Source organism: Cupressus sempervirens, chromosome 9 (assembly GCF_028749045.1).
Source record: "Cupressus sempervirens isolate cs-2001-9-10 chromosome 9, ASM2874904v1, whole genome shotgun sequence".
NCBI classification, from domain to species: Eukaryota; Viridiplantae; Streptophyta; class Pinopsida; order Cupressales; family Cupressaceae; genus Cupressus; species Cupressus sempervirens.
In genome coordinates this window covers 499184416-499202920 of record NC_143126.1, presented here as the reverse complement: position 1 = coordinate 499202920, position 18505 = coordinate 499184416, and the positions used below count along the sequence as shown (strand labels likewise).

At 35.0% G+C, this 18505-nt stretch overlaps 1 protein-coding gene across 1 annotated transcript in view; it reads right to left on the bottom strand.

Annotated features, from left to right (window-relative positions):
- The window catches only part of LOC149539516 (uncharacterized), a 49153-nt gene that overhangs the window by 17238 nt on the left and 13410 nt on the right, over positions 1-18505 (bottom strand). Inside the window, exons 2-5 of the mRNA XM_089800748.1 lie at positions 14224-14266; positions 14021-14099; positions 13758-13803; positions 13575-13673 (exon numbers count right to left, since the gene is read on the bottom strand). Coding sequence (XP_089656874.1) covers positions 13575-13673; positions 13758-13803; positions 14021-14099; positions 14224-14266 — 267 coding nt within the window. The remainder of the gene's footprint in view (positions 1-13574; positions 13674-13757; positions 13804-14020; positions 14100-14223; positions 14267-18505) is intronic.

Genomic DNA, 18505 nt, shown 5'->3' with positions numbered 1-18505 from the left:
TTCTCTAATTATTTCAAATCTATCCAATCACATGACTTCCAACCTATTTAAAACAATAAATACACACTGCTAACCAAATATACAAAATATATTCACACTTTCAATTCTACAAAAATGTCTTTTCCTATGTTGTGATGCAAAGGCACAGATGGATATACGTTAGTCAATGCCCCAAATCACGTTCTTTAGTCAGCAGCAATTTAAATACATTAAATTCCAACAGACAATGCCGACTTTTGCATGGCGACAACTCAGATCCATTCCAAGAAATTTGGAAGCAATGCCGGACATCGATTTGGGGGCAACTTCAAAGTTCATTTTTTAATTCAATGTAAGAGGGATAAGAAAAAAATTAAGGCGAATGTTGCATGTTCTCTTTGACGTGGACTAATTAAAAGGCTTGACGTGCATCTCAACCCAATGCTGACCAATTTATCAGAATTTATTTAATCATGACACTTTTCCTTCAGCCTGCGATAATTTGAAGTTTGTATGGACTAAAACGGAGGAAGGATTAGGTACACATAGTCAAATAAGAGTAAGTAAATCGAAATTAACAGGGAGAGAGAAAATGGGAGAATAATACAGTGTGGATTTCAGAAATAATAAGGGAGCTGCAACAGCAGAATGGTGGATGGATCAGAGCTCATTACGAAGGGCAGATCGTTAACAGAATGTTGAAACTTAAAGTTGCTGTTTTTTGTGTTTTTGAATCGTTACATAATGTGGAAGCTTGCAAAATAGCTCATGTAAGTATAGGTGGAGCACTTTTTAAGCACTGCGAAGGTTTAAAAAGTTAAACCAGGAAAAGCTCCAGCCTCAGGTCACTCTTGTCAAATGCAGTAGACGAAATCGAACCGCTGTTCAAGTTAGAATTTATAGTCTTTGCCGTTGCCTTCTCTGTCAGGGCAGGCTTGAAGTAAAAAACTGAAAAAAAACAAGGCACTCCAGATTGAATCCCCATGCCGTGCAGACTTGCAGTTAATACTTGTATTGCTGTTGCTGTTCTTAGAGAGGTTACGCAAAACCCTTGGTCTCATGGATCTGTAATCCCAAGTCGACAATATCGCTGGGCTCCAACAACCATGACCCCAGCGCGCATTTATCCAGCTGCAGCTTTGTATCCGGGGACTTATGCTGCTGTTGTTGCTGCTCTTCATGCGCAGCTGAACTGGAATCCATGGACAGCAGAGTTGGAGGGGCATGCCCACGGCCACGTCCATACAGATCTTCCGAAGTTGGCAACAGTTTCTTACCATGCTCTTACAAAATGTTGATGTCGCCGCTTTTTCATCTTTTCTGGTCACCGCATTTTCTTTCATCAGCGTCGGACTATGAAAACAGGTGGCTATCTCTGCACAAAGAAGCCTATCAGCTAATTACAATATTACAATCCTTTTAATAACCTCCCTTAATGGTCCTTCTACTAGAAACTCTACAAAAGATTTGACTTAATTTGCTGGTCATTTGGCCATAATTCTTCTCTTCAAAACATTATGTGACATGAGCCCACTTTTGAGATCCTTCATGATTGGACTTGTGATCAACCAACCACTTTCTACAGAACTTCTGCATATTACCAAAAACAAGAACAAGTTGAGTGTCTTCCAACCTGATGTTGGGTTATCAAACCATCCCTCATGTTATCTAGAGACACAGGAATCAAGATCAGCTTTAAAAAAATTGAACTTTGATGATAAAAAATAGGCAAAAATTTTGAAACCACACTTTTGCCAAAAATTATCAAAAGAAGCTGCTGTGAAACAGCATCGTGATTTTGGGGAAAATCATCAAACCTTAAACCCTCAATGCAATGCTGAGGTCACACACAATTTCGAGAAACAATTGTCAAAAACCTTCTGCAGATTTATAAAACCCACACCCGCGATTATAATAAAAAACGCACAAAAACTCAAAAATCATTTGCAGAAAAAAAGTTCACCCTAAAAACCATAGGTGCAAAAGAAAACAATCTGCAAGAAACCACAATTTTAAAAAAATATCAAAGACGAAGCAACGATTTTGTGCAAAAATGTCAAAAACCCTTCATTTTGGGGAAGAAGACGATAAAAACCCAGAACTTTCAAAAGATCGTCAAAAACCAGGAAAACCGTGACAAAGAAGACCACAATGTTTGGGAAAAAATTCATTCAAAACCTACCATGTAAAACCCACTTAGATCAGAAAAATCACAATTTTGGGGGAAAAAACATGCAAAACCCTTTGTAGGTCATGAAAATCATTGTCACATGGTAATGTGGCACTGCAGAAAAAACATTGCACAAACCAAAAAACCTTCACACCACAAACAAGACCCACAACTTGTTGATGAAAAGAATTGTAAACCAATCTTGCAGATCAATGAAATCCACAGAAACCATGATTTTTATTTGACAAGATCGCCAAAAACTAATCAAAAATTCTTCTGAATTTTTCCTCACGAAATGTTTAGGAAAATTATGAATTTTATTCAATAAAAAAATTAGTCAAAATATTTTGAAATTCCCTCAACATTTTCAAGATTTCTGGGAAATTATACCGTGAATTTTATCAGAAAAAATCATCAAAAACCAACCTTTGCTCTGATACCATGAAATGATAATTGTTTGATATTCAATATAAAACCAAGGACAGAATACTCCTTAAACAAGCAATCACAAGAAGATCTTTATATAACAAAAATGACCAAGAACTAAGACATAATAGGAAGTTACTAAGCTAAACAAACAACTTAAAGAACAAAAAAATTCTACAAACTGACTGACTGATCTAAATGAAAGTTATGTACATGACCATTATACTAATTATTAAAATATTATTTCAAGTCTGCTGTCGCAGATATGCAGCTATACTTCTTCCCTTGCTTGTGGGATGCTGGTGTTGATTCCTCAAAGCCACAAAGAAAATCAATATATGTGATACAAGCTGAAGAGATTGTCTTGTAAGTGTTACGCCCTACCAGACTGAGGTCCCCTTGGATCAGTGCCCTAGGAGAAGCAAGAGTGCTTTCGTTTAATGCTGAGAAAACAAAACTGCTTTGATGCCTCCTCAAGCACAAATAAGCAATATAAATATACAAAGTGCCTTGGGTCAATTAACCGCCATGAGCAAGCAGGTTGACCTTGGAACCAACATAATATAATTATCTATTTATTTATTAAATAAAAATCTAACTAGGTCGGTCCAGAAGAGTATATTGAAATATTTGATAATTTCATTTATTAAAATTCTAGTTATTAAGCTTAGTTACCCAGTTCTCCACGCAGCCCTTTGAAGCGGGCAAATTTCGAACCGGTCCTTGGTTCTGGTCCCGATTTCCTTTTGAGTTCCACTTGGGTTCGAACCCAGGCATTCCTCTAGGCCAAACCTAAGTAGAATCATGGTCGAACCAAGGCAAACCCAGGCAAGCCGAGTGTGAACCAGGTACAATTCCACAGAGATACATTTTATAATTTAGTGCAGAAAATTATTATTACAGAATTTGAATAAAGATCTTTAACATTAGAAAACAAAATAATAATGTTCCCTGTCCAATTAATTGGAAGCTTTGTATTGTGATAAATCATATTTTGTACATTAAACATCTTCAATAGGTGAAGGGACTTGCAAGCTACTTATATAACATTTTTCAAGTAGGATGTTAATTACAAACTAACAAGCTCTTTGTAAAATGAAAAAGCAATAAGTATTTAACAAATTAGAAAGCAGAAAGTCTTTAGTGCAGCTGATCCCATTGGCATTGGCGCTATTTGTGAATTAACTAATGCCTCTGATGATGTGAAGAAGAAGATGAAGATTTAGATAATGCATTAGATGATTAATACTTAGTATAAAGTTCTAATTGTTGAAAGACAAAACAATGCTTGGACTTGATATTATTTTAATATTTTGGTGTTGATAATAGATATGATGTTATGATTACAAGTCTATAGTGTTTTTGTTGTTTCTATGATACTATGTGGCATTCTCATCTTAATTCATTCTTCTTAACTGGATACTTATGCATATATATATATATATATATATATATTTTACATGTTTTTGTACTAAAGAACTCAAACAAACCCAAATCGCATTTCAAAATTTTTTTATACCAACGAACCACTTCTTCAAACCTGAACTCGAACCAGTAACTTAGTTAATATTAAGAGTAAGGGAAAAATATCACAACCGTAGACTTTATAGAGAAATAAAGAGCAAAAGTAAGTTAGAAAATAAAATAAGAAATTTTCATCCATAGCACAGCCAAAAAGTAAGATAATCAAAAATAAAACAAAAAGTTCACTTTCATCATATGGTCATCATATGACTCCACCATACAGCAATCATATTAAAATAAAAAATAACACCTTGTTTAAAACCATACAACCAACATTGACATCCTGATTTTCAGTCATATAACCTGATTTATCTGCATCTTATTTTCATGTATCACTTCCTTGATCGACCACCGTACGAGTTCCCTTCACATTGCAACCACACAGTCTCCTCTTACTGCAACTGTACGATCTTTTGCAATGATTGTTGTACAGCCAACACTTCAATCGTTAATCACCCTGAAACGTCTACCATCTTCCTATGAGCACTTTGTTGAAATTCTCAACATTGCTTCAACTAATGTTAATTTGACATTTCCCAAAATCTGCACAATGCTTTTACAGCAACATCGCTGGAAACAACAATTCTGCAATGGTACCAATTCATCTTCCAAAACTGGCCTTCACAGCCAAATCCTTTCATAATGATAAAGGCAAATCTTGTAATCTTCTCAGCAGAAATCCTTTGCTCCGTCATCAGAAGGCTCGAAAAAAGAACTTTCTTTACAACAACTACCATAATTATAGTCACATGAAAATTGAGCAGTGCAAACATTTTTCTGCAAATGCTAAGGAAAGTGGTTGGCAACCTAAAGCAAATGTAGCAGAGCAGAGTGAGTCTGCCTTTTACGCCTTCATGGCTAAAAGACCTGCAGACCATGTGAAATCTTCTGCCTGTTATATTGATTCTGGTGCCCCATGCTCTTTCACTTGTCATCGAAGTCTGCTCACCAACCTTCTATCATTCTCAAATTCTGTTATTTTTGGAGGGGAAAGGTACTGTGTTGTCAGAAAGGGCAATGTGCAGATTCAGTTTGGAGGGAGGAAATTAATTTTCCTGTGTATTATGTTCCTATAATGGAAGTCAACCTTCTCTTAGTCAATCAAATTCTGAGACATTCTCCTCTACCAAACGGGATCTTCAGTTCACATCAGTGCAGTACCATTGATCAGGATACTTGATCCGCTATTGTCATGGGTCTTGAGGATCAAGGTTTATTCAGACCTATTGACTGTGGTGATTCTCAAGAGCTTTCCATGGCCGCCAACCGTCCTCTATTAGAGCACTTTGGCATCAACGATATGGGAACTTAAATGTGCACCATCTCTCCCAACTTGCTTGGAAAGATTTCTCATTAGGCTGCCAGAGATCCAAACCCAGAACCTCAGAGTTTGTGAAGCATGTCAAGGCTGGGAAGCAGCACCAAACTCCATTTTCGGATGGCGACTCCTAGAGAGCTACTAAGGTACTACAACTATCCATGCTCATATCTGTCAGCCTATGGCTATTCCTATTACTAGTCCAAAAATTTATTACATTTTGTTGATGATTTCAGTTGCAAAATGTCCAAGCATGCCTTATGCCTTATCATAAGTATATTTGAAATTTCCTATATTATGAAATTCTCCCTTATTTTTAATTGATGGCCCTTGCTGTCCCCAGCCAAAAGCCTCTGAGTCCCCTAGTTAAAAACCCATCATCCCCGTACCAGAAAGTTGGAAATGCCATGGAACAATGATACTAGCTTTCAAAATTACAGACACCAAACTATATGGTTTGAGAAAGCAGATTTGGAAAAAAACAAGTTATTGTTTTGACCTTGGCTGCCTCCTGTGTTGCCCTTAGGAACTAACCCTTCTAAACTCAAGTAAAGGATTTTTAAATATTCAGAATATTTTAAGGGAAAAAATAAAGCAGTTGCCAATGTCCAAAGGGAAGCAGAGTTTCAGATGAGACATAGCAATAAAGATGAAGGATGACAAGGAAGAATCCCTTGACTTCTTTGATTAGCCAAAGGATCAACAAAAAAGCTTTGTATTAATTGTTGTAAAATTCATGTTACAGGTTACAAAAGGCATTGTGACAGACTAATGGAAAAAATATCGCTGCTTCACAGCTACTACTTACAGAAAAGTATGTTTTCTGACTTTTATCCCTCTGCTTTCCACCTTATTCACTTACTGAAGCAAATTCTTCAAAAGACATCGAACTGTACAGATGGAAGGATTAAGAAACCAGCACCAATCACATCTAAGAACATGCTATTAGCGGAAAAAGAATCTAGATGCTGAAAAAATTTAAATGTTACCATATAATCAAAAAAGCGTGAGATACAGCTGTACCCTTTACTCGGATATCATGACGTAGCAAATATTTACTAACTTTCAATCCAATTTTAACTATATCTGGGGTCAAAGTGGATCAGATATATTCTTTCATTGGTAGTCATTGTAGGGACCTTCTGTACAACCACAAGATGAGAAAAATCTTGCTAGAAATCAAGTATCAATAAATTATGCAATTAGCAAAATTTACGTAGGCCAAGAGTAGTGCAGGTTGATCTACCATCATGTCTGGATGGATTTTTACTTTCACACTGACCACTCACCAGTATCACTATTAGATCTTTAGTAGGTCTATTCATCTTTATAAAAGTTGTTTTTTTTTTCTGAAAACTCCAAAGATAAAACATTTCAACTTGATGCAGGAGCATCTTGGGTTCATGGCAATCTTGCATCAACCAAAAATATATTTGCTTTTTCTAATATTCATGTTAGTTTTTGTGTTTGGTATGGCATTCCTTCAAGTTGGCAACTTATCTCTTGTGAACCTCGTGGCATGTTCCAAACATGATGTTTGACCTTCGTCTGGGTTCACACCTCAATCTGATTCTTCACGGTGAAGATTCCTTTGGTTCTTACTCATACCTATGTGTGCTTCACATTCTAACGGTTAGTTGGAGCTTTCATACCTTGCAAAGCGATTCCTTGATTTGTGAAGCTTCTTGGTGCATTGTTTGATGTTCCTAAACTTGTGGCCTATAAGTTCACGCTTAAATTCATATTGTGATGATGGAGTTCTTTGTGATTTAGGTCCTGACCTATATTTGGTAATACATTTTCCTCTCCTTGGAGAATGTGATCTTTCTTAGCCGACTTGATGATTGCGAAGGCTCTATAAATTGATGTAATTGATCCTTAGGAAGGGAGTTCTCAATAGTCCTAGGAAAGAATAACTCTTGAAGTTTCGATCTGAATGATAGTTTAATTTTCAATCCATAATTTGGCCTTCATGCTTGGAATGTAAGCCTGCATGTTGTTGGCCGATTGAATGTAATTTCATGAAACTATAATAAAGCGAACATTTGTTCTTGCATTCTCTCAGTTCCTTGTTGCTCCTCATTGTGTTGTTTCTTTGGTGCAACTCTTGTTGCATGGTTGGACCATCCTCTTCGAGAATCCTCCTACTCTAACTACACCCCAACATTGAGCTCCTTTGAGTCAGGGAAACAACAATTATTGTTTTTCAACATGATGTCATTTAGATGCAACAAGCATTGGTACTGGCACTCTTTCAACTATCCACTCTAGAGGATCGATATTGATGATGACCATGGACTTGATGACGTTGAACCACTCTTGAGGCACAAATATAACATCTCATCTCGTAGATGCCCTAGTTTTTGCCCAAAATCACCATTCCAAATAGAACAAGTTAAGGATGAACTTAAAAAGACCCTGCAGACCCTGCAATATGTTAGGAAATCATTGAAACATAATCCATTAAACAGATCTTCCTTATTAGAGATTTAAAATATTGATTATTTCGACCAGGGCAAGGAATGTTGTTCTTTGTTCCCTTTGGTTGTTGTCCTTGATGCCAAAAGACATTTGATGGAGACAAAAGCCAATTGATGGTATACGAGATCACTATATTGATGGTATGCAAGAACATGCAACATTGATTGTATATGATAGTAAATAGAATTGGTGATTTCCATGAACAAGCGTAACACACACATTGATGAGTCATGTCAGTGGACAAGTATATAGTGTGGTATGTTTCAATTACACATCTCAGCATACAAGATGATTACTGAATGCCTAGGAGTGGTTTTTACATTGCATAGTTGACATAATGTTTGGTATATGGATGGTATGATTCATTTAGAGGTCAATGGACAATGATCATTCTTTTTATTAGTCTTATGCATCCTTTTCATTAAAAAGTTACTGATATACTATCACCATTTGATTGATAAGTTATCAATAACTTATTTACACAAAGGTGGTAATATATCAATGGCTTATTTTACAAAAGGAATTTTACGTAATTAGTGACTTATTTTATGTAAGGATATCGATGGTATAATGCTTGTGACCTTGGCAAAAAAGAAGTCACATTAAAATATTGTTATCTTGGTGTAAACTGTAGTCATGATAAGTTGATGATTTTGGACTTCTCAATTTGGGCATACAAACTTATCAAATTATTATCATTGGCACTAAAGACATTATTATTATTGAAGCATTACCATCCACATTATTTTGCACTATACTCGTGCATCCATGATGAGTATGAAGGCATTGTTATTAGGGCAGCATTGTGTTGGTGGTTACCAACATCATTGTGGTTGTTTTGTTTCAAACCCTAGTTGTGTTAGGGCACATAAGTTCCTTTTGAAGGAGTGTAATAGCTTCCAAAGCCACTCATGTTGTTAAGATGATTGCAAGACATTATATTGAGGCAGTTGTATGGCATGGCGACTTTGGTGGTTCATTTTAGGTGACTCGATTTGTGTTTTTGGTGACAACTTTTAGCCCTAAGTTTCCTATTTCTCAGTGAAAGTTTAAGCAAACAAATTTGAAGCTTATGGTATATTGTTAATTAAAGGTTGAGAATTGTCTTCAATGGCTTATTTTGACAATCGTGATACCGTATTTCATATTTGTGAACACTATTTTCTTAGTTATATTGATAGTTTTTGAAAACAATTATATAAGGTGTTTTTCTATGAAAGTTTTGCGATGTTTTGATTCCTATAAAGAACTGACATAGTCACTTAAAATGGGTATGAAGACAATGAGATTTATACTCTGCCAAGAGTCATTATTGTGTTGAAAGCTTTACTAAGCAATCTATTTTTTAAATTGTAAAGCACTCCATAGTGTTGATTATATTTGCATACATAGGTTCTTGAATCTCAAATGGAAACAAGAAATTTGTTGTATTGAAACAAAGTATACTTTGTCTTTTTATTTAACAATTAATGATGATGTGAAGGTTTTACCAATGAGGCACTTTTTTCTAGTCAGTGAGGTTTGCCGATGAGGCACATTCTTATAGTCAATGAAGTTTTGTCAATGAGACATAAAAGTAGCCAACAAGAACTCTATAAACAATGGGTTTCTTAAGCCAGTAAGGCATTTTACTAAGTGATTTTGTATACGTATGAGAGCTTTACACTCATGAAAAATATTATGTTATGATTCTCTTGTGGATTATATGGTTTTCATGTTTTATGCAATTTCATGTATCTACTTCACAAGATTTGAAGCTTCTATGTTGTTTGAAGATCTAACTTTGACTGTCACAATTGAATGAAATAAGCATTCAACTATATATTTTAGAAAGTAATCGATTTGAAGTTGACTGTGAAAACACTTATTCAATTTATGAGGGCTGCAATTTAGGCAAGGCATGATAACTATGAAGCAAATGACTAACCTAGGAGTTACTCAAGACTTGCTAGTCAATGCTTTAGCTTTAATTTCACTTAATTTTAATCTAGGAGTCCATCATAATTTTATGATGTTTCAAATTCAAATCAAAGCAAATCATTTGATTTAGTATAATAAGGTATAACGAAGTTTACAATTCAATAATTGCCTTCTTGAAATTTACATTGTTTAATTGTAAATACCAAAAAGGGTATAACAATGATGCCAATCTCGCTTGAGTTAAATGCTACAGTTCATATAATCAAAAATTCAAACAAATCATTCCTACTCCTCAGACTTGTCGTGTCCTTTTTTCTACAGAATAAAAAACTAGCATCTATAATTTCTAAAGCAAAAACAAGCTCTTCTACAGATTGGCTTGAAGGACGATACCAAAATCTCTCTTAAAGTCAAAAAAGTACTCATTTGTGATTTACAAAATAGAAATGCCTCTGGGACCAAGAGTTCATTCCAGAAACCAGTGTTTCCCTTCGGCAGTTTTACCAATGTCTTCCTTACATTGTTAACTTTAATTTGTAAGCTTCTATTAAAAGGTGTTCCAATGACTAGCTAGAGGACTCAAACTCAGTGCCTTCCATTTATTCTAGAGGTCCTTACCAAGCTACTGGCACCTATTGGTCAGCTCGTTGTTGTGGCTTATTTCTAACACCACTCCTTAAGCCACATTGCAGGTGCTTGGAGCTCCTATCCTAGCTCTGATACCAATTGTTGAGCTACAACTTGTTTGGACTAGCTAGAACTCGAACCTAGGACCTTGCATTTGCTACTGGAGTGTTCTACTGAGCTACTCATCACCCTTGGCTAGCTCATTGCAGTTCCAAGCGTGGCTAATTTCCAGCACACGTGTCCTCTTCCTCATGAAGGAGGTTCCATAGGCCAACTAGACATGTTGGCCAGGGTAGGGCCTGAAAAAAATTCAATAAACATTTCCCTCAAGGTTTTAACATCTAGAATCCTTAATTAATAATATTCAATGTCTCTGTCTTGGCAAAATAATCATTACTATGTTTTACGCCCTGCAAAGAAATCTGTTTGAAGTGTGCATGAGTAATCTAAACATTTTAAGTAGTCTGAAAACTTTCAAGCTTTAAGGGCAAGTATGGAATTTGTTGAGATAAAGAGTTCCAATCATCTAAAGTGATCTATTCATATTCATTGCTTTCTAAGGCAGAAAATTCCTCCAAGACTTTTTGGGATCATTTTCTCTGTTTCATGAGAATCAAAAACAAGAAAGCTGGGACATCTAAATCAGGGAAGAACAGGTTTGAGGGGGATTTCTTGAGGAAACGTCACAAAATTAAGAGAAACTCTTAAACACAAAAATAAAATCTTCTGACGTTCCCAAAATATTGCTGGAATTTTCATTAAGTTATAGAAGCTGTTCCATCACAGAAAACTTATGGAAACTGCTTGAAAATAGCTTCAAGCTTCTGCAAGTATTTCTAAACCAACCAAAAAAATCTGCTATAAATTTCTAGCCCATCTACAACTTTCCATAAATTTTCAAGATAGTGAATTATCTCAGAAACTTGGAAACAGGATTCAAGCATATTAGAAACAACTTCTAGGAAACAGACATTTACTTAATAAATATTTGGAATTGTTTCCTTATTTCTTCTTCCTAATTTGCCCTAGAATTCACCCTAGAATCACAATAAGAAAGTAGGGTTAGGGACATACTCCTTAAAATATTGTGATCGTGGATTTGAATACTGTGGTCATAACAAAACAACACACACACACACACTTCACATATATATATTCAATAGTCAGGGTTAGATAAAATTTCATCATAACCATACACTATCATTATGCAAGCATATTAAGGTTGTTGGAGAACCACGCGTGGATGTCTCCCACAGCCCTCCTCTTTGCTTGCTTAGTGGTTTATTTGCACTTGCTTTCCCTATCAATGTCTAATCCTCCCAGAGACATGCTACCTAACAGAGCTGGGCAGAGGTTGTAAGGGGGTTTCTTGGTCCTATGTATGTACTCTCTTGACCTCCTTACATGATGTAATTGTCGTCGTCTTGGCCTCCTTAAATGATGTGGGTGCCCTTTTGGCCACCTTATAAGACCACCTTTACTCTCCTCTGACACCTCAGACCCTTCCTACAAGATAAATCGCACACAGTCGAGCACATCCTATATTCTACTATGAGCATTCATTTAAGCATTATATATTATTCATATGCACATGAATATAATTATACCACAACAACATGGAAGAAGAAAAGATACTGAAAATGGCAGATCTGATATAATATCAGTCTGCCGATCTACAGCTAAGTTCTTCGGTGAAAATGCTGGTTAATCTTATGACTCAATATTAGTCCTTGGGGGGGGGGGGGGGGGGTGTCTTGTGCTAACTTGCTTTCATATTTCTTGTAAATTGTGTTTGCTGATGCCATGGAACTGCTCAAGAATGTATTTAATTGCTGGAACGATCTGCTCTCGTCTTATACTCTGATCTGCTCTTTAATGAGTACCAATTTCTTATTGAGTACTGATTATTTATTGCCTTAATTCACAGCACAATGTATCCCTTTCAATGCTTGGAACGAATCCTTCTTATGCTTTATTGGTGGAAGGGTCACCACTTTCATAAGGATTGAGTCAACATGTTTAGTTGTTGCCTTTGAGATTCATATATTATTCGCCAAATTGATCTCCCTACGATTCCCTTCTCCAATGAAATCTTCTCTCCTTTATATCCTCCATGTGAGGGAGAGTCACACCTCTTCATAATGGTCACAGCCTTTCACAATAAGCACCCTCTGAAAGGGTTGCAACCCTTCATAATTGCTGTCCCTTTGAAAGAATCACTTCTATTTTTCTCATTCCTTCCTTAATTCCTCTTCCTCCATATATCCTCTCATAGGAACTCCTTCCCCTTTTTATATCTCATGTTTAAGGGAGTCACAACTATTCATTGCATTCCTCTTGACCTTTCATTAAACTTAACTAACTTGAATTATATTATTTTTGATTTTCTTATTTATTTAGTTTTTATTATTATTTTAATATTATCTTTATTATCAAATCCTTCTTCACCAAAGAGACCACATACATAGTGAAGTTTATTCCCACATTGGCAACATTACAAATTACTATCATACCAGATGCATTTTCAGCTTCAACGGTGATCCTGCAAAAGAAAAAGGTTGCACACTTGATATGCTCAAATGACAAGAAGGTAATAAATAATAATACATTATTTCAGCCTTGTTAACACCCATTGCTGCCCTATAAATCACCTTCAAGAAAAAAGTAATTTTTTCTTTCTGTCTAGCTACACCTCTACCCTTGCCAAATGCTAACAATTCAATGAACAGCTCCTTTAGAACAATAATTGGAGAATGAAAAAATTTCAAACAATATTGACAAATATATTCCGAAAGGATTTTTCACAGTCAACTGGCCTCAGCACATTAAGATTAATATGAGATAGTTAATGCCTTACTTTACAAACAAAACATTACAAAAAGCATATAATTAGCTCAATGATGTGGAACCGGCTGATAGACTGTTATTAAGAATAACCCAAAATTAATTCAGGATTTAGTTATGCTCCAGAAGGGTCTAAGAATATAATTGACTTCTGTTAATTAAGCATATGTGCATAGAAGAAATGCAATATGGCCCCTATTTTTTATTCTGTTTTCTCAGAAACAAATTGTAAAGCAGGAAACATTATTTCAAAAAGTTAGTTAAACAAACATGCTATTAACCAACCTCAAACTGCTCCAAATTAGCATACTCTCCTTCTGAAAGCTTCATCCTTATTGTACCAAAATCCATTGGATTTTTTATATAGTCATAGTAGTCTGGAACCTGGTGGTATGGAAAATGTCACTTTCAAAATCAATGGTGCTGATAATGTTAAATAATCAAAGTGACATATCAAGAGTTTAATACCTCCTCTGGATCAACTGGTTCAGCAAAAACTTCATATTTGTCCTTTCTGTCAGAAAAGGATATATAGAAGTCACAAGATTGCTTAACAAAATGAGGCTTGAAAATGAAATTCTCTCTAAGATTATAAACTCAATCATGAAAAACAAGGGTAAAGCAGTGTATTCCAATAATTGTCATTCAGAGACATGCAAAAAATAAAGAACCTAAACTTGCAAGTTACCACAAAGGCTAGTCATCAGACAGCAGAAGAAAAATCTACCCACTTTTGAAGCTTATCAAGGACAAGTTCAAGCAGTTTTTTTTCTGGGATTGGAGTTGCCATCGGCTGCTCTGCTGATTTTCCTATTCCATACATATCAAATGGTAAATTTTAATTGATTGTGTCTCGAGATTGTCAAGGCCAACTAGCCAAATAACTCATCTGCATGTAAGAACTTCAATAATTCTAAGGCAGAAAGAAACAAACCTGAAATTGGTTCTGTTGCACCATTGCTACTTTGCTTCTCTTTCTGCAAGAAAAAATAGATCATAAGATGTCTCATTCCGAGCCACATACTCTTCACTTCCAAAATATTTGGGGTCATTATTAGTAATGTCAAAGAAACAATTAATTCAAGCAAATCTAAAACAGAAATCTAGATTCCTCAAAAGCATGAGTGGCAGGAATGCAACTTCAGTGTGTCACATATTATCAATTGCAAGAATATATGATGTAATGTCCCCTTTTTGAGATGAGATTTAATAATAAATAATAATAACTTAAAATTTGAAAATATATACAATATAGTATAATATAATTAAAATTTAATTAACTGAATGGTCAAAGAGAATGAAATGAAAAGTTGTGGCACCCTCAAACATGAGATATAAAAGAGAGATCATTCCATTTGAGAAGGACATCCAAGAATCATTCAACCAACAATAGTCAAGGAAGACAAGATGGGGCATATAAATCAAGGACGGAATAATAATTTAATACAAAGGAATGGAATCTAAAGAAGGACGCAATGCGTCTAATTCCTACCGATGGTAGTTTAGTAGTTTTAATTTGTGTTGCGGATAGTAGTTTTAATTTTTGTTGAGTTCAATAGAAAGAAATACTATTAATGTAAGTGTAGTTTAACAATTAAAATAAATGTTAGAGATTTTTTTAGAAAAAAATTAATGTTTTTAGAATCTCTAAAATAATTTGTTGTATTTTGTGTACTAAAAATTGCAAGCCTATTGTAGCACAAGACAACCAATTAAATTGTCAATAAATATTTTTTTGTAAATTATTTGAAATATAATATATATTAAAACTTTATAGTTGCAAAGTAATTGAATAATAAATTGTTATGATTGGACAAACATATGAAAAAGTTGCACTCCCTAGTGTAGCATACAACAACCAATCAAAATGTCAATAAATATATTGTGTTGAATTATTCTTAATGCAATAAATATGAAAACTTTATAGCTCAAAAAGTATTTGAATAATACATTGTTCTAATTGGACAAATGCATTGAATGCTATAATAATGAAGTAACTATTTCAAAGGGTAGAAATTATGAAATGGAGAAAATTTTAGGATGAGTATATTATCATTTTTTTAGAGGAAGACTCAATCTTCTTATATATATGTTGGTGCCGGTGGTGCCTTGTAACCAAGGAACGCCATATTTCATTGTGGTATAATTATAATTATATAAGATAATATAAAAATAAAATGATTATTATTAATAACAATGATAATATAAATTTTATATTATATAATTATTATTAATATAATAATTAAATATTCAATTTCATATAATATATTTATTATTAATACTAATTATATTATCATGACCTTTATGTTATCTATGTCGATCTCAAGGAATCCGACCATAGCTACAATGAAATCAACACTCACTCTTAGCTAGGGAGGAATACTTCTTGATAACTTCTATTTTGTCCTCTTGACACTAATTTTCAACATTCCCTCTTTTAGCTAGGGAGGCTTCTTATATTAGGTGGAAATATATCAACTTATACAATATCCACCATAGTGGATGTAGAAATTATCTTTATGGCATATCATCGAATATCACCATATGTGATATCCACCATAAAGAATTAGGATTTCTACCATTATGGCATGTTGTTGGTAACTCTTACAAGAATCTAACCACCATAATGAATTTAAAGGATACCTTTATGGCATGTTGTTAGATATTGCCAAATGTGTTATCCACCATAACGGATTTAGAGATACCCACCATTATAGCATGTCGTCAAATATAACCATGTGTTATCTACTATAATGGATTAGGGTAACTACTATTATGACATGTTGTCAGGTATCACCACATGTGCTACCGTCCATAATAGATTTGAAGAATTACCTTTATGGCATGTCATTGGATATCACAATCTGCTTTGTCCACCGTAAAGGATTTAAGATTTCTACCACTATAACATGTCGTCAAGTATCACCACGTGTTACCCGCCATAATGGATTTAAGATATCTACCACTATCGCATGTTGTTAAGTATCACCACGTGTTACCCACCATTATGGATTTAAGATATCTACCGCTACGGCATATCGTCAAGCATCACCACATATGTTACCCACCATAATGGATTTAAGGTATCACCACATGCACTACCCACCATAATTGATTTTAGGATATCTACATAAGTAATGGAAATTACTTTATGAGACATGAACCTTCATTGTGAGATCGTCACCTTGCAATGAAGATAGTAATATATAAGCGTATTATCATTTTGAGATCGTCGCTTCACAAAGATATTCTTATCATGGGTATAAGAAAGTCACCACAGGTTCTCTCACGTGGTGTTGTCACAACATCACACACATGACATCCACTATAAACCATATTAGAGGTTGAATCAAGGGCTTTCACCTCAAACTTCTCTCTAATAGAGAAGAAAGAATTACGAGGGATTATACCTCGAATTTCTACCTCACAGAGAAGAAATTGTTAACGAGGGATTGCACCTCAAACTTCTTCCTTACAAAAAAGAACTCAAATATCAACTTTTGCACTCCTCGTTCAAGGTTGTCTTTGATGAAATGTCAGACTCCATCTAAATCTGATATAATGAATATCCTCAATAGTCAACTAAAGCAAATCCTCTAGTTTCTCCCTCTGTCACATAGTCCCAATCATGGAATATTTCTTGCTCCAAGAGACTCTTATCATCTAACATGATTCACATGTGACTGAAGATGCTAGATCCAAGACCACTTGGGCCTACTACCATAAGATTAAGCCCTAGACCAAATAATTATATAACCATCTTGAGGTTTGAACGAATCTCCTCATAGTCAACTCCCTCTAAATGAAAGAGCCCTCTTGTCTTGACCTACATAAATGCCTTAGCATCATTTCTAATGCACAATTTTTCTTTTCCTGCAGGAATATCCTCGGAGGCCTAAGAAAAAATCAAGAGCATAACAAGGCAAATAACTCTTACAATACATGCAAGGATATGGATAATATACTGACTAAAAATACAACAAAGTACTCAAGAGGGACTACCTATCTCACTGTTCTGGAGCAAACACTCATCAACATCCGTCATGATGTCATCAACTTCTTTCTTGCAAACAAAGAGTAAAGGCTTGTTTTCTCAATAGGCTCTCTAATATGGTAGCTATAACTTGACCCGCGATAAGAGCTTCCTTTAGTTACCAAACTATCAAAGAATGCATTGCTTGTTAGAAATGTATACCTCATTGCATTTTATCTTTAATTGATCTTGGACCCATCTCAGGTAACACTCCAATTCCCTTAGGGCCCATTTGGTTGCTGGAATATAAATTAAGCATTGGCAATTGGAATGCTGGCTTTGGGATTCTGGAATTTGGAATCCAAATTATGATTAGGGAATTCAATTTGGGACTGTTTGGTTGACCAAGAACTTATTGTGAGAATACAGATTTCCTCCGTTTGGTTGCACATTGTGCAATTAGAATACTAGTCAAAATAATCGTATGAGTTAAAAAGTGAATGAGCATACACAGCAACAATAATAATTGGTGAAGGCCCGATATTATTAAAAGTTTTGATTCAACATTGAATAGAAAGAAGGACATGCACAGTTATAAAGTGAAAGAAGTTCAAGCACTGATTCAGTATACAATCACCAAAGTAAAATAAATATCACCATTCAAACTAAGAGTTTGTGCTTCAGAGCAGCTTGGATTCGGGAGATGGAAGTCAGTAATGAGTCATGATGGCTTGAAATATTCCACTCAGTGGTGAAGTGCGCTGATGCAAAGACACAAAAGCAAAGCAGCGATATATATATATTGAGCAAACATTTAAAACTAGAGTAAATGGTGAAATCAAAGCCAGTCCAAGAAGGAATCAAGTATTCCCATGGTTGCACTATAGATAGACTTTTCCGGCCGATATACGGGCATCTTGCAGACAGGGCAATAATTTTTCCTTTTGAACCAATCTGCAATGTAATTCGTGTGAAATTGGTGGCCTTCATTACACGCCAAATGGCATGGCTCTTCTGCAGCTTCATTTTTTGTCAAGCAAATAACACACGCAACTTTTTGGTTGACATGATTCTCAGTAATTATTATACCTGGGAGGCCTTTTACAACTTGCTCTATCATTATCTCCCAACAGTTTCTCCGCTCTTTCTTGCAGACCCCCTGAACAGCATTCCCTAATCAAGTTTATTATTTCCAAGATAATATGATCAACCTTTTTAAGTGGATCATGGTATGTGTTACATC